At 38.4% G+C, this 25,867-nt stretch overlaps 2 protein-coding genes across 4 annotated transcripts in view; one reads left to right on the top strand and one right to left on the bottom strand.

Moving 5' to 3' along the window:
- The window catches only part of ITGBL1 (integrin subunit beta like 1), a 186,936-nt gene extending 185,682 nt beyond the window's left edge, over nt 1-1,254 (top strand). The window contains exon 11 of the mRNA XM_072135499.1: nt 679-1,254. Coding sequence (XP_071991600.1) covers nt 679-770 — 92 coding nt within the window. The 3' untranslated portion in view covers nt 771-1,254. The remainder of the gene's footprint in view (nt 1-678) is intronic.
- An 11,464-nt stretch (nt 1,255-12,718) lies between these two features.
- FGF14 (fibroblast growth factor 14) overlaps nt 12,719-25,867 on the bottom strand; it is a 358,169-nt gene continuing 345,020 nt past the window's right edge. For all 3 annotated transcript variants that reach the window (XM_072135496.1, XM_072135497.1, XM_072135498.1), the window contains exon 5: nt 12,719-22,869. In XM_072135496.1, coding sequence (XP_071991597.1) covers nt 22,733-22,869 — 137 coding nt within the window. In that variant the 3' untranslated portion in view covers nt 12,719-22,732. The remainder of the gene's footprint in view (nt 22,870-25,867) is intronic.

Raw genomic sequence — 25,867 nt, 5'->3', positions numbered from 1 at the left:
TCATTCATAAAGAGGGCCACATGTCTCTCAATGAGGTGTAAGGAAAACAATGTATTCTTTTATTATGGTATAATCACCAAAATCAGATTTCACACATGTTATTCTATGTTACTATATTTATCATGATTTTCCAATACCCTCGGACCTACAATTATGCTATATATGGATAGTTGATAACGTGGAAATTGGAAATACTTGTATACATATAGATATGTGTGTATATATACAGTACAGTGTATTTTTATATATAATATATATACATACATATAAAAATATACTGTATATATACACATAAATATTAAAATATGTGATTTCTAAAAGAAAAATACCTTGTCTTAGAGAGCTTAAGGGGTTAATCTTGGTCTTCAGGTGCAGCCTCTGCAGATGAGTACAGCTATGTTTCCATCTAACAGACTATAAAGCCTGAGAGAAAGAAAAGACAGCATGATTATAGTGTATAGCACTTTGCTAAGAGCACTGCTGAAAAGATGCTATTAGTTGTCTGAAAGTCTATATTTCCAGTTGCTGCTGAATCAAATGCAAAGTGCTCCAGACAAAAAGGGAATATTTAAGGGACCAGTTATAGGGTTTTGATTATGACCTGCTACTCTTTAATAAGGCATTTGAAGTGGTACATTTTGATTGTGATAATTAAACTCCTATTTAATTTGTTTTTAGGCAACGGGATATGTAACTGTGGAAACTGTGAATGCTGGGAAGGATGGAATGGAAATGCCTGTGAGATATGGCTTGGAAATGAAAACCCCTAAAAGCAAGATGTAGGAACTGTTTAAATTTGCTCTTCTCTTTTAATACACGCTGCTATCGAACATACACAGTAGTGGAGTATATATACCCCATCACCTGACCTGCTTTATCCGACTATACGTCATTTAGGCTAACATTGAGATATTCTCAATTGTACATAGAACAGAAGAGACTGCTTTATTGCATAATTTACATGGTTGTCAGGATTTCACATCATCAATAAAAAATAGCCATCTGGCATAGGAAGATCGGTTTACACAATTTCAAATACCCAGATGTTGGTCTTCAACCCAACGGTAATGCTAGTAACCATTCCCATCTATGACAAGCCTGTTTTTTCAATGAGTTATATCATGGGTTCAGATCATTTGCTATAATAGTTGTTCTCACACTAATCTTATAATAGAATATGTATAAGAAATTCTACTTTCTGTAATAAAGAGATGGTTATATGTATTGCTATTTTAATAAATACCATTAACGTGTGTCTTGTTCTTGTTTCTGATTGTTAAAACATCTAGCTTTATAAGGCAAATACAGTGCAATAACTTAGGATATAACCATAGATTATATAATTCCTTCATTATTTTGGTTAGAGCCAATTTTATATATTAGGAATCCACACATCTCATGTATTGGGGTAGGTAAGAAACCAGGCAGTGGGGTAGCTTTAGAGTGGGGGGTTTTGACTAGATCCCAAAACCCTCATATTACAACACACTGATTTTTTTTTTACTCAAAATTGTTTTTTTTTGTGATTTTTGGCAAAATATTGTAAGACCTTTTCCTGCCACACAGTAATAGTAGCTTTACCATAGAAGCACTAATAGTGTAACGTCATGTTAAAGCCAGATTTATGACTTGCCCCAGACTGCACATTCTCTTCTGCAGGCCGGGTCCAGCTTCCAGAGGATTGCTTGTTCAAGCCAACTTGTTATAGAAAAAAGTTTTAAAAAATTAAAAAAATGTTAACATAAAATAATTAATTACTTTATATACTCGAGTATAAGCCAACCCGGGATTGAACCAAGGCACCTAATTTTACCACCAAAACTGGGAAAACCTATTGACTCGAGGATAAGGTGAGAAATGCATTGGTCACAGCCTCCCCAGAATAAAGCAAGCAAGCCCCCAGTGGTATATAGCCAGCCATTAGTATAAAGCTAGTCAGTCCCCTGAAGTATATAGTGAGTCCCCTGTAGTATATAGCCATCCCCCTGTAGTACAAAGCCAGCCAGCTCCCTGTAATAGATAGCCAGCCCCCTGTAATATATAGCCAGCCAGTCCCCTGTAGTATATAGCCAGCCCCTGTAATATATAGCTATTCCCCTGTAGTATTAAGCCAGGTCTAGATATAATAAGTAACAAAGAAAATAATAATTTCAGCATTAAAATCCCACATATACCTTTAATATATTATTTGTCTAAGGTCCATAAGGATCCTAAAACAATGGTGGGACAACCGATCGTCTCGGGAACAAACTCACTTACAAGCCGTTTATCTAAATACATTAATTATTTTTTACAGAGATGAGGTTAAAATGAATTGTTATTTAAAAGACTCATAACAAGTCAAAGACCTATTGGAAAATATTGAGTTAGGGGACCTTTACTCCACTGTAGTTTTGACGTTTCGTTTATACTTGTATCCCTCAGGACAAGAAGGGTAGAAATAATAGCACTCGCCCTGTCCCAAGATCAGAAGATTTTGTTAGGGCACAAGAATTTTCTTTTAGAGTCATTTGTCATGCTAGGAACTACTTTTGGTATGGAGGGGATTTCTTTAACCAGACGACCGGGAACGCAATGGGTGGGAAATTCTCACCCAGTTTTCCCAATTTATATATGGAAGCATTTGAAAATCCAAAAATTTATTCTGAAAATGACTGCATTGTTTTATAGCTGGGTACTCTAGAAGACTTTAAAAGCTTTATGGAGTATCTCAATACAAATTCGTATAATCTGTGTTTCACCTTTCACATATAAAACTAGCAGAGAAAATATCAACTTTTTGGATTTAGAAAGTTATCTAGAAAAAATTTGCATATATATAAGAACTTCCTTCAAGGCTACTGTAAATAATTATATAGACTACCAGAGTTGTCATCACCGTCAATGGGGTGGATAATAAACCAAAAGGTCAGCTTAAGAGAATTCTGAGGAATTGCACTAAACAAGAGGACTTTTTCAAGCCAAAATTATCATATAGAGGTTTAGAGAGAGGAACTACAGGCAGTCCACTTAAGAACACCCGACATACCAACGAGCCCTAGTTACAAATGGACCACTGGATGTTGTTAAATTACTGTACTTTAGCCCTAGGCTACAGTGATCAGCTGTAATAGTTATCAAAGGTGTCTGCAATTAAGCTTTATTATTAATCTTGGTTCTTACTACAATCCAAAATTTTTAAAATCCAATTGTCACAGAGACCTAAAAAATTCTGTCTGGGGTCACAATGATAAAATATACAGTTCCGTACAAATTCAACTTAGGCTACATTCACACTACCGTATGGAGGACGTATATACGGCCGACGTATATACGGCCGATATACGTCCTCCATAGACGGCAATGGGCGCACAGCGCCCTACGGGAGTGGTACGGTGCAGCACACATGCGGCACCGTACCGCTCCATACCCGGGAAAAAGATAGGACCTGTCCTATCTTTTCCCGAAATACGGCGCCGTGCGCCATGTATCTCTATGGAGAGGGGCGGGGGTGAGCTGCGCTCACCTCCTCCTCCTCTCCCCGTGCACTGCCGTTGCCCGCTATGGTACGGTATGGGCGGGCAACGGCAGTATGAATGTAGCCTTAAGAACAGATCTTGTACGTAACCCTGCCTGTACAAGGTTGAAAGATTAGATAAAGCTTGGAAAGAGTTAATAAATAGAGAAAAGAAAAATGTATTCATTATGGGTTATTGCTAAAAAGCACTTTTGGTTAAAGAGATTATAGAAAGAAATTGGCACATAATATTGAATGTCCCCATTTTAGAAAAACTGGTTATTGATAAACCAAGAATAGTCTTTAGGAAGGCGGCTAATATTAAGGATTTGATTACCTATAGTTACGTTAAAGAAAGGGGAAATAGGAAGGTAACACTCACAAAGGGATTTTGTGCTTGCAAAAAATTTACAATTTGTAATGTTAGGGCATGGGATGATAGGGGGGTTGTTAAGAAGTATATCAGGAAAAGGGAAATTCTGAGTTATGAATTTTGACACTTATTTGGTTAATTATATTTGTCCATGTGGAATAAAATATGTGGGAAGAACAGGGAGAACATTGAAGGTATGGATAGGTGAGCACATTAGGAATATTAGAAAAGGGGTTACCAAAGGGGTTCATTTTCTTTGGTTTGGATGTTGTAACAGCGGACTGGGGTGGTGAGGATTTGGGAAAGAGACTAAATATGAGAGAAGGTTTTTGGATTTTCCATTTGAGAACACAACAACCGCTTGGTTTTAATATAGACTTTGAAATTAAAAGTTTTTTTACTGTAATTTGTGGTCCAAATGCAAAGTCGCCTCAACAAATTTGCTGTGTTGTCAAATGGGCAAGCAAAAAATATGGAGTTTTAATTCTGGGAGAAACTCTGTATGTAATTATTTTCTGGTCTTTATATATATTTGCCATTTAAGAAGGGATATACCTAAATATGAAGGAAAGGATGCTATCTGATTGGTGGAGGAGAGATATTACTGGTGAATTTGGAGCGGAGTCTCCTATGGAGGAATCTGAGTGGTTAAAAAGGTGTGTGTTTTTCCTTTGCAATGTGATTGGCTACTACTTTTATGAATCTTCCTTTTGTATAATGCAATGTGAATATAGATTCTGGACCCAGAAGATAAAATTGGGGTTATGAAAGTCTTTTTGGTAGGGTCCCTTACACTTTCACTTGTTTTATTTAGTTTATTTTATATTTTATCTTATTTTATTTTTATTCTTAATCCATTTGTAATATGAAGGAGTGGAATTATGGATAGAGGAGGGGTGTATAATATCATTCTAGGGGTATATCATATTACTCTACAAGTGTAAACATAACCAGAGTTATAAGGTCTGGGAAGAGTTAATCAGTGAGAATGAAGGGTTAAAATAATAACCTTTCCTTTCCTAAACTAAAAAGTGTTACAATCTGTATGGATATATGTTCTATGTAAAAGCAAGCACTTTATTTATCAATGTATTCATTTTTTGTTACTAAATTTGGTTAATTTTTAAAGATTGGGGGGGAACTGGGGGACGACGACTATTTAAACGTTTAGTGTTACGTCAGGCACCATGCCCCGGAAGAAGCCTGAAGAGGCAAAACCTGGGGTCGGGCAAGGTGCCTTTATAACTTCTTAAAGTTATAATAAAAATACTTGAGTCCCTAAACTTGGGTGATCTGCACGATTGGTCTGTTCTCCCTCTATGTAGGATCCACGGCTGTTTTTAACACATGAAAGCAAGATTCAGAGGGGGATTGATGCAGACAGCGTGAACTTCAATTGGGAGCCACCACTGTTGAATGGATCACTAAGGGTCTCACATTTCTGAGCAGAGGGCAGTGGTATGAGTGACTTTAATTCGAAAGTTAGTTTGTTTTTTTTTTCTTTTGCCTTGAGAAGAGAGTTAAGCATTGGTCTATTCTTATTGTACAAATTTCGCATTACCTACAGAATTTTCACATTTCTGGGTAATAAATCTGCATTGTATTACAGAAGCAGTGTATTGTATGGAATTAAGGACAATCCTATATACACATTGCAGGAAATAAGATAACTGATTTATGATCTGCAGCAATTAAACAGGGGACATTTATCATGACTTACATGTTAGAAGCCCTGAAATAAAGGTTTTGCAGGCTATATCTCAATTCTAAGACAGGAAGAATTGTCCAGGTACTAGAGCCTCCTGATATATGCGCAATGGCAGGCCAACATCATGAGCCTAAGCGAGAAGTGCCGAAATATGATCACTATGGGAAAATCAACCTTTCCAATGCAAAGGTTGAACTCCGCAGCACTGCTGCAGTGCCCCCTGCGCCATGAAACACATTACATGTATACAAGTGTATAAACACGGAGAACACATACAGGTCACTGCCATATTACCTCAGTATACACACCTCAGCTGCTGCAGAACCTCAAAATACACATCTCAGTTTCTGCATAACATCACAGCAGGGCCGCATCTGCAGCATTTTGCCGCTCCAATGTGGGCGATTTGGGCGCCCGTTGGCGCCAGATAAATCGCACCTGTCTCTTTAAGAAACAGGTGGGATTTACAAGCGGAGCAGCGCAGGGCCTTCCGACTGCTGGCGTCGATCCGTACAATGCAGGGACACAGGCGACGGACGATGACGTCAAGCCGCCTGTGTCACTCAGCAGAGCCGCAGCTGCTAGAATAGCAGCATGAAGGCAAGCGCCACGTGCCGTGGGAGCAACCTGCCGCGAGGGGTAAGTATATGTTTTATTATTTTTATTGATGAATTATTAATCAAATGACGCCATCTTAAAGGGAACCCGTCACCACTATTTTCACAAATACAGGTAGTGACAAGTTCCTATAGAGCTCTAATAACTATCTGACACCCTGCTTGTAGCTAAAAAATATTCCCCTGAGATTCCCATATATTCAACTTTATAGTTTTATCTGGTAACTAAGCATGGCTACAGCGAGTCCAGGTGGGCGTAGCCTCCTCGGGCTGAATCCAGCAGCTCCTCCCCATCCCTATCTCTGTATGCTGCTATAATGTCATGTGACCAGGGTGACATCATCACAGGTCCTATACCTTTTGTTGCATTAGGAACTGTACACTAAGCATATATGTCATGAAATCACAGCAGGCTGCATGGAGAGGAGTAGAAGTCCATGGAGGCTGCTGTGATTGTTTTATGTGGTCAGATATGTACATGGGGTATAGTTTTCATATTAAGTAGCTCAAGGACCTTTGATGATGTCACCCTGGTCACATGACATTAGGCCACGCCCCCCGTGGACTCGCTCCAAAGCTGCATAGATACCAGGCAAGATTATAACTCTGATTTTATGGGGATCTGAGGGGAACTACTTTTAGCTACAAGCAGGGTGTCGGATAGTTATTAGAGCTCTATAGGAACCTGCCACTACCTGTATTTGTGAAAATAGTGGTGATGGGTTCCCTTTAAGTGTTACACATCTTAAGTGCTGCAAAACATCACAATATACATCTTACCTGCCAGTTGCTACTGAACCTCATAATATACAACTCAGCTGTGGATTTATGACACATTTAACCATTATAATGCTGTACAACGCTGTTGATTTTAGTCCAGTGTGTATAGACCTTGTTCTCGTAAATATGAGATCCTGACCAGTCATAAAGTGTCAGTTCAAAACACATTGGGGCTCATTTGCTAAGAGTCCGAACGCTGCATTTCCGTCGGGTTTCCCGAATATTACAGATTTGCGCCGAATTGCACCGGGTTTTTCTTGCACGCAACCGGATTGTGGCTCATCTGCGGCGGCTTGCACGCAACAGAAATCGGGGGCGTGGCCGTCGGACAACCTGACGGATTCAGAAAAGTCGCTGAATTTAAAAAACGAATTGTGTCGCAAGATCAAGCACTCACATGCACCAGGAAGAAGAAGGTGAACTCCGGCGGACCTCGGCGCAGCAGCGACACCTGCAGGAACTCGGGCGCACAATCTTAGTGAACACGGCAGACCCGAATCCTCGTCGGACAACGCAGCGCGGGATCGCGACATGGCCGGGTAAGTAAATGTGCCCCATTGTCTTCTTTTGCTATAAAAGAGAATAACGGAAACTGTATAGAAGGTCTGCATCTTCCCTTCATTCCCCTTTGTGTTACATGTATGGGACTTCTTTCTATCATTCTTCTAGACTGCAGCACTCTTTTTCTACTTTAAATAATGGAAGGACAAGAGGGAAACTATTTTCCACTGCCAGCTGATCACCTCCATGCCACGTTGCATTGATGCAGTCATTCATGAAAAAGGAGCCCCAACCAAGCATTGAGTACATTTTGCTGTACATACTTTTCATTTGGTCAATATTTCTGTGTTCTAAAATATTTATACAGTTGGTCTTATATATTATTCAGATTTTCTTAAACAATGAACTCCGGGTTTTCCTGGGCTGTAAAGCATAATTATTAACATTAACATAAATAAACACTTGAAAAAGTTTGTAATGACTTCATATAATATATGCTTGAGACTGGGATTTCTATATACACCTCGTCAGAAGATATCCAATCGGTGTGTAATAGAGGAGAGAAGAAAAAGAGAAAGCGCAACCTCGTGAAGACAGTAATGCACAAGGGGAAGGATGGATGGGTAAATTGGTCACTCACCTATTTACATAGGCATAATGCATATGTAAAGTGTAATACCAGCAGCCGGTGGTCTCCTGTAGATCAGCAGCACTCGGACCAGGCGCCGAGGCTGAAGAGGATTATTGTAGAAAAACCCGAATGGAGGCAGGAGTGTTGGCGCTTAGAAAATCCTCGATAGGTAAGTATAAATGGCTCAAAAAGAGTACTTTTTTATTTTACAAAATAAAAGATATTTCTTTTAAAAGATAGTTAAAACAATAAAATGCTACGCGTTTCTGCTCCGTACCGGAGCCTTCGTCAGGCTTGGCCTGTACCAGTGGAGAGCTTCTTTATATAGTGGTGTCTTTGCAGGTATGCCTGGTGTGACCCAGGAAGCTAAAGGATTCCATTCATTGTTAAAAAGAGTTTCTTTCACTAAAACTTAAAAATTAATTATAATAATATTAGTACATAGTAAATACAACATTCTAAATATTGGCAACCTGGTTAATAAATATATGAGCAGAATTAGTAAATAGAGGATGTGGAAGCCGGGACCCGGGGGACCCGGAAGTGAATAGATGTTTCATAACGGGAGGATTTTGTGAATGGCTGGCGGGGGGCGGCTTTCGGTGTTTGCATAACAGCATAGTAAGTGTAAGGTTGCTAGGAGATGGAATGACGCTTGTTAGACTACGGAAACCTGGAAGGGACACATTTAAGGCAAAGCTGCTTAGCTAGCAGGCTTTCAGTGTTTGCATAACAGCATAGTCAGTGTAAGGTTGCTAGGAGATGGAATGACGCTTGTTGGACTATGGAAGCCTGGAAGGGACACATTTATGGCAAAGCTGCTTGCGATGTATTGAGTTACTACAGGAGTCTGCGTTATGAGAACAACTGTTTTGTGAGTAACATTGGGTGCTGTATATTAGGTGTAAGGAGATATTAGGATATTAATGGATACATAATAAGGGGGGAGAGAGTGTGTGTAAGTGGAATTAGATAGATTCCAAAACTAGCTTAAAAATCCCTAGCTTAAAAATCCCTAGCTTAAAAATCCCTAGCTTAAAAATCCCTAGCTTAAAAATCCAATAGGATTCATGCCTGTTAAGGGTTTTTACCCTATTGTTACAGTTTTCAGGGATTTGTTCTATCGGCGTGAGTGTCAGTTTTTCAAAAGTACAGTTTTTTTCTACAGTGAGATGTTTTGACAGGCTCTGCTTTAGAAATCCAGGCTTCGCCTTGTGCCTATGGCCGTTCATTCTCACTCTGAGTGTTTGAATTGTGCGTCCCACGTATTGAAGACCACAGGTGCAGTTAATTAAATATATCACAAAATCGGAAGCGCACGATAGTTCTTGTTTTATTTGGAACATTTCCCCCGTGTTAGAAGATTTAAAGGATGGGTTCAACATCTGACGAAGGCTCCGGTACGGAGCAGAAACGCGTAGCATTTTATTGTTTTAGCAATCTTTTAAAAGAAATATCTTTTATTTTGTAAAATAAAAAAGTACTCTTTTTGAGCCATTTATACTTACCTATCGAGGATTTTCTAAGCGACAACACTCCTGCCTCCATTTGGGTTTTTCTACAATTCATATAATATATGACTTTCACTTCTTGATAAAGACTGCTTTGGCGTTCCAAATATCACATGATAGGTGGATAAAAACAACAGATTGGGGCACATTTACTAAGAATAGTGCAAACTGCACTAGATGCAGATTGCCTGTGTAGTGTGCAGAGGATTTCTAGCGCCCGTTCTTCACACATATGGCGCCCTCTGCTCAGCTCAGAAAAGCGTGCACCACAATTTTTTGGTACACCTTTAACTTGGGGCGCGCAACACAATTCTGTCGGACTTAGGATATTAAATCTGGTGTGTGGTCCCTTCAGTGCAGAAATTTGTGTAGCATGAAGCATAGTGCAGCCACACCACAAAAGGTTCATGTGCAATGCAAATGTGGCGCAGGCACTTCACAAATACATGTGCACGCATTTTGCACATGAAAGAACATGCAAAGTCCGTCAGAAAAATGGCAAAAGGACCTTACTAAATGTGCCCCATTGTTCACCTAATCTTGAGCTGTACTAAAGCCTCCTGGTGGTGCTGTTTCTTTTTTCTTTCTAATTTCTTGAGCAGCACCAAAAACAAGCCCTCATGCAGATACTGACATAAAATGCCATACTGGTATGCCACACCAAGAATATGCAAAAAAAAGGATAGAACATGCGATCGAGCAGTAATATCTGATATTAATCGCCTTGTGCCATACATCATGCTGTTTTTAGCCATGAAGTAAGTTGCTGTTGGACACCTCCCAAAAAGCCAGTCAGGCTTTACCTTCCTGTTTGTTTTTCTCCAGGTCTATGACTGTGCAGTTTTAAAGCATCTTAACTTTTAATACATTAACATAATTTTTGATTACATTACATTATGCACATGTTTCTGGATAGATTATTATCGGCAACAGTTTGCCCAAGGTCAACTTATTTCTATCTCATATACTAAAAATAGTAATGCTTAGCAGAGAATGTTTTTTAAGGTAAGCCAATTACAGAAGTTTATTACATTTATTTCTTATTCTTATCGTAGTGTTTATAACAGACTCTGGTGCAGATCTGGGCTATGGTCAGAATCATATTTTCATTGCATGACAGACAAAGTCTAGTGTTTACAATGCAAATCTGCTCCAGGGAGAACATTACAGCTGCTCGATGCTGAAATCATAAGCTTCAATGAATTAACATCATTATCAATGAATGTGCTTAAACTCTACAAAGTAAGTCTTTTTCCACATAAAAAAATTATAGTTCAAACAATGTTAAACTCTAATACAATGTAATGCTGGAATGTGCAAGGAAAAACCTGCAGTTGCCATGACTCTGTATTAGTGAACTAGTTACTGTAATGATATTATTACATTTAGTAATTAACTTGTTTCTACAGACTTTTGGACAAGTACCAATCATAGAGATGAAGCTCAATGATATACCCTGTAAGATGCGCCTTACCAAGTATTGTTCCTCTAAGGACACACTTGACGCTACTTGTTGCTATGTGGAGGGTTACGTTATCATAAGTCACTTAATGTGTTGAGCCACTACATAAAGCTCAACACATAAAGTTATCTAATAATTTACAGGTACTACAAATAAGGAAAAAACAAACAAACAAAAAACACCCTTAAATCCTTAAATAAGGTGACGGTGTGTGGACAGAACATATATTCTACTTTGTTACTTATAAGAATTAGCAATAAGGGTTCACTAAGTAGGTTTCAGATATCTAAAAATTTTCCTAAAAAATAATTCTTATTATATAAAAAAGCACATTTGCTAGAATTTCGACTGTGCAAGATACAAAGTGCCTCATTTTCTTTATATATGATGGTGCTTACCACACTTGTCTGCTGTACTTTTCATCTTGGCCTTGAGTGCCATGCTCAAAATATTACCTCTAGGTATCAGAGGGCCCTTTTACCTTCCAATCTGCTCTCGGACAATCTCCTTCAGCCTTTCTCCTTGCCTAAACAAAAGAGGATCCCAGCTTGCTAGTTACTGAGAAGATCTGCTTCGGCAAATGTGTTTCCTGTTTAACCTAGGCTGACCCTGAACCTATTCCACATGCTCTGACCTATCACCCCAATATGGGATTAAATGTACTCTGTGTTCCCTGATCTCTGCATTGGTGCATTGGTCAGCTGTCACTCAGAATACAGAAAAAGAGACTTTGGGGCAGATTTTGCATTCTGTAAGAATCTTACTCTTGTCTCTTTTGGTGTATTGTGTTATTCAGTTATCTCATAACTACTTAGACAGCTTCATAAATGCACATGAAGAACATGAAGTGTTAATGTCTGGAGCAGAAAACCTTTGTGGGTAGGTAGGTATGTATTAGAGATGCATAAATGAACCAAAAAAGTATGAACACATCTACACATGCTAGGATCTAAGTATTTTTCGATACGATTGTCATGGGACATAAAAAGGCAATTTAAAAGTGTTTAAAAATGTTGAATAAACTACAAAATCCTCACTTTCTTAAAAAGTGAGTGTATTGGAGCATGGATCAAGGCACACCATGGCAGGGATTCCCTGACCAGTCAAATTGACTGTACTCTTACATGCCCCCAAAACTGACACAGGTTATAGCTGAAAATTATGCCCGTGGAATTCCGAGTGCTGCACCCGAATCAGTAAACGGTCAAAAGTTATTTTGGCTTGTTGTATGCCGGGTCTGCAGATAAGTGAGAATGGAAAACAAAACACCACCCTGAATTCATTGGCCCCTATTTGTTCGATAATTTCTATAACCGTGCTGCCTCATATAATAATATATTGTTAATGATGTGTATGGTGAAGAGCACAATGTTGATAAGGTAAAAAACGATTGGTAGATTTTTATTCCCCTCAATCAGCTACATTGGGGAAATTAAAAAAGAATGCTTTATATATATATATATATATATATATATATATATATATATATATCGTTCCCTTATGAGTTTTCAAATTTTTAATAAAAACATAAATTAACTATTGCTGAGGCTTTGGTCATTTGGCTTTGTTCTTTATGGGTTCTGGTGTACATGTACTTGTTGTATACATGCAATGTACCATCATTCTTTAAAAAACTGACTTCAGTAGAAAAAAGGTTTATTGAATTTTAAAACATGACAACATTTCAAACAAGGGACAGTACATTAATAAAACATGTTAGATGTCAGTAAAGAAAAGTATTCTCCATTTTAAAAAAAAGCTCTAAAATCTGCCCTGTGACTATTTTCACAGAAGATTACCATTTGCACTTTCTAGTTATGGTACTAAACATACATGATAAACTTTTGGAGACTTGTTGACCACAGTGGTATAAATCATTTCTTAGTCAGAATTTCTGTAATGATGTGTTAGTCACATGTATTTACCGGTAGTCGAAAATCTTGGGGCCAATCTTTGTACATGTTATGCAGATCACATAAGCCATCTCTGAAATGTAGGTGAAAAAATAGCAGTGATCAGAATGTTATGTTTGTGTTCATACAGAAAGAATCTTTTGGGTTAAGAAGCTATTTTGAGTGCTTGTCTACCCAGCTTTTTGGTCTACGTTCACCACAGCATGTGCAACTTTTGACTTGATAGTGTCTAATTCGAATGTTGAATGTGTGTTTGTGATGTGATGACTTTCATTAAAGGGGTTGAACAAATTTAGCAAGTTATCTCTTATTCACAGGATCATGAGAACAGTAATCTAGAAAACGGGCTCCCATTCTCATTAATGGCATGCCCGTCCTGTTGCTCCATTAAAATGCATTGTAGTATCAGAAATTGCAGAGCACAGAGCTTCGGTCTATCATAAGCTATCCTTCACGGTCTATATGGATGCTGAAGACAGCCGCACTCTATGCTAATTCTGACACTTCCAAACTATTCAATGAAGCGACAAGACACACACATTTATGTGTCCACTCATTATTGAGAACAGGACCCATTCTCTGGATTGTTAGTAGGTTTCGTTCTTAAGATCCATGGGAGTCTCAGTATCCGGATCCCCAACGATCAGTGAAAACTAGCTATTTTGGTAAAAACACTTCAAAGTCTTTGAAAATCCCACAGATTCAGAGCACATTGGTACTGCTACCTTGGTCATTGGGATAGCTTTAACCTCTCTAGTGCAATATCATGTTGTATTTCTAGTTTAATTCTCAACAATCACACTAAGATGTGGCATGGAGAGTGTCTTCATTTTCTTTTGACATTTTCATTCTTATCCTTATTGTGTATGGTATACACTTCATGCCAAATACCATTGTCTCAGTAAATAAGTTCAGTTCCTCACATGTTTTTTTTTTTTTTTTTAAACTGTTTTTCTACAGATAAAAACATAGGAATTATGGATTAAGAAAAATAATTTCTAAACTAATGAATATGGTAAAGTTATATAACACCATTTCTACACTTACTAAATATTCAAACTGAAGGTTCTAAAGTATAATATTTCAGCCACTGTTTTGTAAGAAATGTTTTCATAATGTAAGTAAATTACTTGTAACCAATTGTGATCCATAAAGGAACATAAAAAAAAATACAAGTAATCAATTATCCTTCATCACCTCCACAGGTATAATTTAGGCAGTACCATTGAAAAATGGTTAGCGTAACTTAGAAGGATACCCCATTGAAGATACAAGTACTATAATTATTACATTATACTTAGACGGCTTGATGAAGGTTTTTTTTTTAATTAAATAATTTGTGCTTGAAATTGTATTCTCCCTTGTTTTTCTGTATCTGTGTTCTAGCGGCAGCCATCAGTGGAAATGCTCAGCACTCTCCCTCTATGGTACCAAGTACATCATAGTATAGTCAACATAATGGGGGAATATACTCCACAAAAAACTTTGCCTCTTTACAATACTCTGTCCTTGTATTTGTTGTCTATATTTGTGATTGTCAATTTGACAGCTGTTTATCTCGACCCAAAAGTAAAACCTGTCATTCTTTTCCGTTCTACATCAGTATGTGTCTCAGTCACAAGTGTAGCTTTTATATACACTAGATTATAGTGTATGATTGTATGATCAAGTTCAAAAGTTGGTGTTCAACTTTTGTTAAAAATAAGTATCTAATACTTTTTTCCAGTTTTATTAAGAAATTAAGAATTTCTCTTTCTTGTTAGTTTTACTCTAGTAAGTTTTTCCCCTACAGCAAAAAATCTAAACTTTATAAAAGTTGTGAATCAAAACTCACCTGTTAAATTACTTGCCCTACAAGTGAGGGAATTATAATCATCTGCATGACCACTGCAGCCAATCAGCACCTGCATTGCTGAAAACAATGGCCCAGCTTTGTTTGCACTAAAAAGAAGGTCTTTGGAGCTTGCACATGTATTTATTATGTTTTTGAACCACAATTTTGTTGTGGTTGCATTTTGCCCATCACTTTTAAAAACTGTGCACCTAAAGAGGCGTGTTGGTGTGTGTTCCTAGATAGCTCCACATTTACAACTCATAAAGCACCAAGAAAAATAAGTGCAACTGTGTCACATCCTGAAACAGACCAGATTTATTAAGAGCGTGGATAATCAGGCACAACATACATATGAGTAAGGCAAACTGCATGAAGGCAGATTGCTTCACTTTTCATATACCTGACTTTCAGCCATGAAGCATCAGTATGAAATGTAGCAGGTGAGTAATTTTTATTTATTTTATTTTCAACTTATAATTAATTAAAAATTATCCTGCATAAGCTGTTTAGTACTTTTATTTTTTACGTTGATCCCTTAAAGTGAAATGGCATTTCTGGTGACAGGTTCCAATAGTATATGCTATCCTTATGTTAAAAATGCCTTTGTCATCATTTCAGTAGTTTAGAATTGATTGTTTTACATTACCTGGCTACCTTCTAGCAGTGTATGGTGTGTCCCAGGAGGGTGTGAGACGCCTATGTCTCCTCATGCAGTTTTTTGCTCTCCTCCACACCACCCCCCTCCCCTGCCTGCTCAATGCACATGACAAGAAGTGGAGAATGGTGACAGAGTTAAATAATTGTGGAGGAGACTGACAAAGGCACTCACAGACTGCAGCTGCCTCCCGCACGCACAGGAATAAAAACTAAATGAGTGCAGAGACCCAGGTAATGTGGAACAAACTTTTATAAACTACTGAAATGATTCAGAATGCTAACAAAGGCATTTTTCAAACCAGATAAAAATTAAATTCCTGGTGACAGGTTCAATCTCACTACAATTTGAATAGGAAAACTAGTGCTCTGCTCAAATAAATAAAGGGAATGAAAATCAAAATGACTATATATACCATATACTATATGGAGGTCTGGATTTGGAATAATACTCAAAATCAAAGTGGAAAATCAAACTTCAATGGAAATGCTTCAGGAGAAGGAAATTAGGCTCAGGAGTGTGTGTAGCCTTCATGTGTATGATCTCTCTACACACCTGGGTATGCTCCTGATGCGGCGGTAAATGTTCTCCTGAGGGATGTGCTCCCAGACCTAGATTAAAGGACCATTCAACTCCTGGGGAGTATGTGGTTCAACAAGCAATTGGTAGATGGATCAAGACTAGAGATGAGCGAGCACTAAAATGCTTGAGTGCTCGTTACTCGAGTCAAACTTTTTCTGATGCTCGAGTGCTCATTTCAAATAACAAACCCCATTGAAGCCAATGGGAGACTCGAGCATTTTTCATGGGGACCAAGGGAACCAGTAAAATGTTTCATTTTAGTAAGAAATAAGGAAGTCAGTCCTGTTTCTTAATTTTTTAATTCAATGGAATATTCATGGAACTTCAAAAAGGAGAATGACCCGTGTTAAACATCTGCAATGTGTTCTTCACACATATTGTTCTTCACATACTATTGTGAGGAACACCTTTCTGCACTTATGTCTTCTGATAAGTTAGCAGATGTATGGAAACATCTGCAATGTGTTCTTCACTGTGTTCTTCAATGTGTTCTGCACTGTGTTCTTCACTTAAATGATCCTGTGTTCATTGTGTTTTTCACTGTTCTTCACTGTGTTTCCTTAAGTGAAAGCTCGTTATAGAGCAGGCGAAATACTCGTCCAAGCAACGAGCCGTTTCGAGTATGCTAATACTGGAACGAGCAACAAGCTCGGGGGAGTATGCTCGCTCATCTCTAATCAAGACCTGATGTCCCACATGTACTCAATAGGAATTAGGTTTGGGGAATGGGCAGACCAGCCCATAGAATCAGTACCTTCAACATGGAGGAACTGCTGACACACTACAACTACATGAGGTCTAGTACTGTCATGCATCAGATGTACACAGGGTCCACTGCATCTGCATATGGTCTCACAATGGGTCTGAGAATCTCAACCCAATACCTAATGGTAGTCAGGGTACCCCTGGCTAATTCATGAGGGGCTTTTCGGCACTTTCAAGTAGTTCCTCAACGGCATCATTATTGATCAACTGCTAAACCAGTCATGTTGCATGTTGCCGCAGAAATTTTTTTCACAGCATCTCCAGACTCATATCTGTCAATCTGCTCTCATCTTTGAAGAGCACAGGACTCCACTGTTGGATCTGCCAATCTTGGTATTTTCTGTTAAATGCCAATCGTCCTGCATGGTGTTTGGCTGTAAGCACCCGACTTGTAGATGTCGAGCCCTCTGACAGTTTGGGCATGCACATGTATATTAGTTTTCTGCTGGAGGTAATTTTTCAGGGGTATGTAGAGCACATGTGTGTGTATGAAAAAAAAGGACTTTCCCCTCTAATGTCAGGAGTTGCAAAACCCGTCTTCTGATTTTAATACCACAGACAAAATACAGATTCCCAACACACAGCAGGAATATGACATCCCAGCCACTTCTAAAGTTGTCCACCTGGTTGTGCACACAAAATGTCCTGCAGGAGGTCTTCATGTTGGAGAAACAGGACAAAGACTTAGAGCCTTGATGAGGTCTCATCACCACACAATAAAAGATGAGCAGAAACATCTACCTGTGGTCAAACACTTCTGCAGTCCTGGCCATAACACCATGGATATGGTCACAAAATGAGAGACGGATTTGGGAATTCAAGTTTATTTCCCTCTTTGACACCCTCCACACAGGACTCAATTTATCAAAGGGATTCATGACCAACCACAACATCTAACAAATGTTATCCTGAGATAATGGGTCATCGGAGACTCCAGAGTCATTAACTTGGAGGCAATAAACCATCACACTGCACAAGTAATCTTATTAAGGGCAATCTTGTCTCAACTTTGTTTTTGCTATTGTCCTTTTGTTTACATTTTTTGCATTACTTCTCTGTCTATGGTGTATAAGAGCTGTGTCACTTCAGAAAGCCTGATATACCATGCCTGATTAAAGGACCTAAGCTGTCCCGAAAGCTTTTAACATCTTATATTTCAGTTAGCCATTGAAAGGTATCACAATCTCAAGAAGGTGACTTTATTTCACCTATAAAAAGCAACAGAAATTTAAAAACAAATACCTCTGACAAAACCCATTGTATACAATGGGTCATTGTCCAATGCAAGCCCTGCATGTCAGAAAAACCTGAAAAACACTTGTGTGAAAGGGGACTGACTGTTTGTTCCCTTTATTTTTGAGCAGTGTATATAAAGAAATAGCAGTTTGTATCATTTCTCCAATCACTTTATTGATTTTACTTTTTTGATTACTTTTTGTATGGACCTTGACAGAATATGTGTAAACAACTTATTTTATGAAAATAAACAGAATATTTGAAAAGAACCATTTTTGGTGAATCCACATAAAAAACATAATTTACATAAATGTAAAAAATGGGTCAAAATTGGGAAAACCATTATATGTAAAAGCGCCATTGGTTTCAAGCTGATCACTGTGTGTTCTGCTGCACAGGCCATCCACAGATTATACCTAGGAAACAAGTTGTACAAACTTCACAATAAACCAATGGACTGTATGCATTGCCATAAATCTAAGCTCTCAAAGCCTAATGCAAAATCTATAACAGAGCCCCTACTCTTATATTATATTACTATGATAAGATAATGCTAATGGGGATAGTAATTAGGACTTCTGTGCCACGAAAGTGGCATAGAAGCCCTGAAATAATCGCAAGCCAGTGTATCGCTAGCACTTGAGATTCATTTTCCCTTTCTGCCAGACATGGAGGGGCTTGAAGGGGGGCGCGGCTGGTGGGGGAGTGGACGTGGCCAGCAGAGGAGTGGGCCAATGTGGGGTCTTCCTGTCTCTGCACCAGCGCACTTGTGGCAGCCAGTGACTGTTCACACTGTGAAAGTCCCTTACTGTGCTTATTTCTATGCCAGGTAGGACCTGGCATAGAAATAAGATTCTGCGCAGCCGCCCACCAGTTACATCAAGAGGGTATCCGGCTGCTCTTGTGCTCCGCTGTATAATAAATAAACCTCTATATCTCTATTATATTAAGCGTGAAATTTATCAACCTAAGGGCTTATGTACATTTTAGTAGACAGCACAAGGTCACTTTTAAGATTGAAGCCCTAACTATTGGGTCAGTGGGTGCACAATATATATTTTATTAATGGGGTTCAGCCACGTCATGTCCAACCTGCTGCTCCATTCCTGTGATCTGTGGGGTTCCTGCCAGTGAGACCCCCACTTATCAGTATATTATTCCTTATTCTGTGGATATGGGAAAACTTGATTTGGCTGGACAACCCTCTTAAGGCTTAGGCCACCAGTAACAGCTACAAAATGGACTGTAGGTGAAACATGGATGAAACACGAATAGAGAAGAATATGTGGCAATAGGAAAAAGGTCTGTTTTTCTCCACTCTTATCCTGAATTATGTCCTTTATTACAGTTCTACCCTTTTCAGGTGCATGTCTCTAAGCTGCATTGACAATTGAAGCTGAGGACAAAATTGGTAGTGTTTCTTCAAGAGAAAAAAGATCAGTGTACCATCCTAGTTCCCAAAAACATTGTTAATGACAATAAAATATATTTTAAAGCTGAACAAAGGTATCAGAAAAAAAACTTTAATAAGAAAATAATTATTGATGTGTTACAAGATTGCACAATCAGATATCATTTCTAAGGTTATACCCAATTATCCCGTTCTATCTTTTTTGCATGGGAAAAAAGGCTTCTGTAGCAGTGGGGTTTTAAAACGATACAGCTGGAATCATATATGACAAAAAAATAATGTGCGCTGACATGCATGTTTGGAAGAGTATGAGGTACCACATGTTTTACAAATGAACAATAGAATTCTACTATTTAGCACAACGCATTTTGAAGTCAACGTTTCGTTTTCCCGAAATGTGATCAATCTTTTCTCATCTGCAATGACATCTTCTCAATGACACATAACACAAGGGTTAAACATCTGTTTAATACACTCTTTGGTATGTTTTGGGAAAAAGTATCTCTAGTATATATTGTATGACTTGCCATTTAATTCTTTTTGTTGCAAGCCCTTTTTAAATGTTCTACTGTATGAAAATTGGTGATTTGGGTAATTCCATCTTTGTATAAATCCTTTTATTAAATATGTTGCAATTGTGTATACAACAAATGATAATAAACACAAACTGTACAATGCAGACAAACGCTTTGCATATACTGTATGTATGTAAATTTAGTACTACATACCAACGTTTCTTAATACATATAGCTTACTACATGCAGATCATCATCACCCTCTTCCCATGCAACAGATGAGACATTAACTTAAGCAAAAGTAAGAAAATAAACACACAGACAACAAGTGTGTCGACATACTACAGAGAATAAAACAATAGAACAGTCACCCAGAAAGGAAAGAAAATCTCTTACATAACCCGTATAAACAGAATAAACAAAGAAAAAACTGAAGTATTACACACAGAACATATTACTCATTTACAAAAATAAATTCAGCCTTGATTTCAACCAGTCAACTGGTTTTCTGGGCACGTGGCCCGTCATGTATGTCTTTTTTTTTTCGAATGACAATGAAATAGGAATATGTGTCAGACGTCGGGACACCAGCCCCACACAGGTTATATTGAAATATGTTGTGCAAGTTTACTCATGTCGCTAAGTAAGAACATAGAAGAGGATCTTTGATAATGTGCTTCGCTATCATGACGGGGACAAGCATTTATTTCTACATGAAATTATGTAAAAGTGATGTTAGGCTTGTATTGTGACTAGCAGCACAGCAAATTTCTTCGGAACAGTCGGAGCAGCTCTCATTTAAATCATTTTGAGTATTTTGCATTGAGACGACTGACAATAAATCTTTTATAGGCCAAATATAAATTGGTTCCATAAACAGGTAGAGGACATTATGAGAAAAGGAAAAGAAAGGCAAGAATTTATAATACAGTATTTCTCGTAGACACAGTGCAAAGGGGTGTGGGAAAAAAGGTAAGTTTACCCGTTTATGCCAATTAAAAAACGAAAAACAAATCAGTAAATTCGCTCTACCAATGGTGTCCAGGCATGAAGGTCAATTTAGTCCTGTATGCAATGCTCAAGGAAACATGTGTTACCTATGCTACAGAATGACCTCACAAATATCCTCAATAGGGTGGACAACCTACAAGGTGTAGTAATTATTCTATGTAAGGAACCAAAATGCCATTGTGAAAAACACTTCACATGACAGACATACAGTAGGCACCTTATGACTTCTAGTTTGCTTTAAAGTTCTGGTTCCACTTTTTGTGGTTTTGTGTAAAATATGCCACAACCTAAGCAAGGCACCTTTATCATGTAAATTCTGGTTCCTGAAGGTATTAGGAATATGCAAGATTTGGTATGGAAATTAATATGACTGGACTTTGCATGCTTACCTAAAATATTTAATTTACTGGTCCAGTCGTTACAAACAGGAATATCAAATTATTATAAGTTAGTACAGAACTTGCATTGCTGTTGCAAAAAAGGGACACAACAAACAACGTGCCCATGCTAAGCAAAATAAAACTGCAGGAACTGCCAGAGATGGGAATGACCTTGAACGTGATGCAGTCATTTAGTGAGCTGAACCAGCCAATCACGTATAACGTCACTAGGAATTTACAGCTACACCACCTAGTGAATCAATAGGCTCAGCTCTCGAGGACTGGGCTAGCCCATGAAATATCTGCCTCCTTTGTGAGTGGGTTACAGGTGCAATTAAATCTGAGCTTATTAAAAACAGGAAGGACTACATTTTCCAAAAGTGAATTACTGTAGGTAGCGGAGCATTAGTTAATCATAGTGATATATATATCTATTTTTATCATGAGGAATCGTAGATGAAAAATGAGCCTTAATTCAGGCCTACAAGGCCTACAGAGTTCTATGGACCCACCATCTTAAAAAACAAGTGGGTCTTACTTACTGGCTAAGGCAAATGTTACCATTACCAGTAAGCCTGTGATATGTATAAAACACACACAAAAAGGAAAGTATAGGGAGTGTCAAACACTAGTCGCAGCCTACTTCCCACTAGGTGTGTTTGACATATTTCCCTCTAGTATTTGACGCCAACCTGCAGAGCACAAAACCTGTTGCCACACTTGACCAGTGTATATGTCCTACTCAGAATAGACGTGGTTTAGAATAGCTTTTTGAAGGCTTCCTGATTCCCTGATTGCTTTCAGAACTAAGCCACCTGAAACATTCAAGTTCTAGAGGAACGCAATCCCTGCAAAAGGTCACAGACATTGTTGCAAGCAGCCTGGTAAAAAAGGTTAGAGAAATCCATTTTAGCGCAGTTTTACAGCGTCTACCTAGAAATTACTTAATATTCGTGTGCTACAAAATAGAACTTAAACATATGGATTTCGCTGTAATTGGACTCAAAAGGGGGTAAGGGTAATTGGCAGCAGGCAAGGTATCAAGTGTACTTGTGAAGTATGTCATTCACATGAAGTGTCACAGTCACAGATAAGATATTAAAAAGGCATTCCGTATCTGGTAGGGCATTCCATGGTCTGAGTTTAGCTTGTTCCCCAGGTGTCTTCTTGTGGAGGGAGGAGATACACACTGAGTTTTATCCATCTTCAACACGTTGGTTCTGAATCAGCAAGTAGCCAGTGTGTAGTTTACTTTTTGTCTACAAACACTGGAGTGTGGACAGTCTGGTGTGGATCAATGCTCAAGTGTGCCCAGGGCTCAGTAAGTCACAACAACCTTGGGGGGGTCTGGCTATGATGTCTTACTCTTAGCGACTGGTTTGCCCCCATTCATTATTGCAGATGCACTTGTGCTTTTACTTGGTGTCACACGGGGCTTTGGCACTGTCTCTCCAACATCATGCAAGGACGGCTCTCTGTACATGGCAACTGAAAAAGAAAAACCAAGGTTAAAATAGAGAAGAGAAAGAGAGATATCTAGATATTCAAATGGTATGTTTATGAAAAATAACTAACTACTTTTTCATAGTTCATGAAAAATGGAATGCAATTTTTAAGATCTGATTTACATCATAACAGATTTTCTTTGGGCTATGAAATATCTTATTAGCAGATACTGAAATCTAATAATCAAAACACCATTTTCCGATTAAGCTCCAGAATAAAGATATTAGTAACAGATACCAAGGAGCTTCATTGCTACTAAATTCACACAATTAAATTATGTCTCATAACAGAATAATGTCCAAGACATGTAGTGATCATTTTTAAAACACAGGAACAGAATGTCAGACATCGGTAGACATCCCTGTTACCATGTAACTACAATAGATATATTGCTTTGCGTTAAAGGGCATCTACCTTATATACTGAAGATAGACTCCTATATCTCACGTGTCAGCAAATTTCCCAGCTTTATTACTTTCTAGAGTATTGTTAATATTTAAATATAGACTTATATTCAATATGCTAATGAGCCAAAGGCGCTCAGGTTTACGTCACCTGAGCACCTCCTGGCTTTGTGGACTGATAATTCATTCACGCCCCTACATTTTAATTGGAGCTGGGTAACGTCACCCAGAGGTCTGTAAAACTTGCGCATACGCGCTACAACTTTGTTTGCTGTGAAGACTGCCATTTTTGGCGCTGGTCATTTCCCATGAGGCTATTTATATCTGCCTCTCCCATCTAACCCTGCCGGATATTTGTGCCTCACAGCCTTAGAGAAAGCTCTGTTGCGATTTGCCTGCGTTCCAGTGTCTCCTGCGTTCCCGTGTCTCCTGCGTACCCGACTTCCTCCGTGTTCCCGTGTTACCTGACCTCCTCCGTGTTCCCGTGTACCAGTTTTCTTCCGTGTTGTCGTGTGTCGTGTGTGCTGTGTTCCCGTACCCTTCTGCTTGGACCTCCTGTTGCTGACCCCGGATTGGACTCTGACGTTGCATCTCTGCCGCCTGCCCTGACCCTGTGCCTGGACTGTGACCTCGAGCTAGACTGCTGTTTCTGTACCTCAACCTTGCCCGCCACTGCAGACAAGTCACGCCTGAGGAACGACCTGGTGGTACCACGCCGCAGCTTGTCTAACCCGCTTTGCGGCGGGCTCTGGTGAAAACCGGGTACCACTTAGACTCCGGTCCCAGGTAGTGGCTTGAGTCATTGTCTGCAGTGGTCCAGTGGATCCACATCCCGTAAGCTTGACAATATGACATATTTTTTAGTTGTTTCACACTTTTTTGTTAAGTATATAATTCCACATGTGTTAATTCATAGTTTTGATGCCTTCAGTGTGAATTTACAATTTTTATAGTCATGAGAATGCAGAAATTTCTTTGAATGAGAACGTATGTCCAAACTTTTGGTCTGTACTGTATACTTTTTAAAAATAATTAATAGAATTCTAGATATTGATTTAATACTACTATGTCAATCTATACATAAGTAAAGTATTTAGCTCTATTCACATCATATAGATGCAAGGTATACTTGGTCTGCGTCTAATTGATATTGGAAGTACATCCCCAACATGGCCAGGTCTCTTTACTACGCAAGGGTGGATTTTACTGCACATGCACATCTAGGCTGTAACCACGGCTGCAGCCGTGCACTTTTGCATGATCTTCCTTATCCTCTGTATGCTACCCTATGGACTGTTGGATGCTGGTGAGTTTATATATCATTTATCTAATACTCTATTGGGCACTTTTGTTTTGGTGTGGCATTTTCTTTTTTGGCAATTTTTTGCAGCGCATGTGCACTTTTGCTATTTTTTTGGTGCTATAGACAGCCTCCCTACAAAGTTTTTCCTAGTCATCCTATTCCAGATTTTAAAGCTGCAATTTTTGTAAAAAGTTGCAGAAAAGTTACAAATCCATACTTCCTGTTGTCAGGCGTTGGAAAGCTGTTTGCGACTTTTGTTGAAAAAGTTGCAAAATCACTAAAGACCTTAACTCAGGTGTATTAATCAGGCAAAAGGCAAAATTTCCAAATTGTTGTACTTCCAAAAAATTCCAAACTTCTAGAACTGAGATGGAAGTGGGGTCTAATTTTGCAGTCTGAGAATACAAAGCAGCAATTTGCATTCAGACGCCCTGCTAACAAATGTTTGAAGCAAGCTTCTGGTTAGATTACTTTTCTGTTTCATACCAAGTTGATTGTTCTGCTTAGTGTATTGTCTCTCAAACACAAAAAGCAAATTTATTAAATGCTAAAATAAAAATAGCACAACTAAAGCAAGAAGGCAATAGAGGTGAAATGACTCAATGGAGAAACAAAATGCTGCATTTAACCTTTACAACATTCACTGAAATTATATTAAAGCCTGGGAACTGTATGTTAGATGCATTCATCATATTCAAATAGGGCAGGTGATGGTTTTCCATTACATTATGGTCAGCCAGTTCTTATGGCCATAAACAAGACTTAAAACAAACCCTTATAAATGCCTTGTACAGCAAAAACACAGTGGGGCAAATTTATCAAAAAGTGTTGTAAGGTTAGACAGTACAGAGTTAGACTAGAAACTATAAGAATCGGATGCTGGATGATAAATCTACTTTATACTTTCTATTAGTTGGCTTATTTTACTCCAGAACACTGGGATAAAATTCTGTCAGGATAGCATTATTTGGCCATTTTGAAAAAAAACCACACCATCTTTTCATATGCCATACCCCTTTTTTGTACAAAACCTAAAAGTGCATGAAAATGATCTGAAACCCTTGATAAATGTGGCACAGACAGTTTTTAGTGCAAATTATGGTAGAATTCTGTTATAAACAGATGACTAAATGTGCACTGGTTTGTGTTCTCCATAGGGAGATTGGTAAACTTTGCACACATCTCCCCATGAACAAAAGGAGATGTCAATAGTGCCTCACCATTATTTTCCCAGACAAGATGAGTAGACCTAGGAGTAGACTTGAAACTGGAA

The sequence above is a fragment of the Engystomops pustulosus genome, chromosome 2 (genome assembly GCF_040894005.1).
Source record: "Engystomops pustulosus chromosome 2, aEngPut4.maternal, whole genome shotgun sequence".
NCBI lineage: Eukaryota > Metazoa > Chordata > Amphibia > Anura > Leptodactylidae > Engystomops > Engystomops pustulosus.
This window is presented reverse-complemented; position numbering and strand designations above follow the sequence as displayed.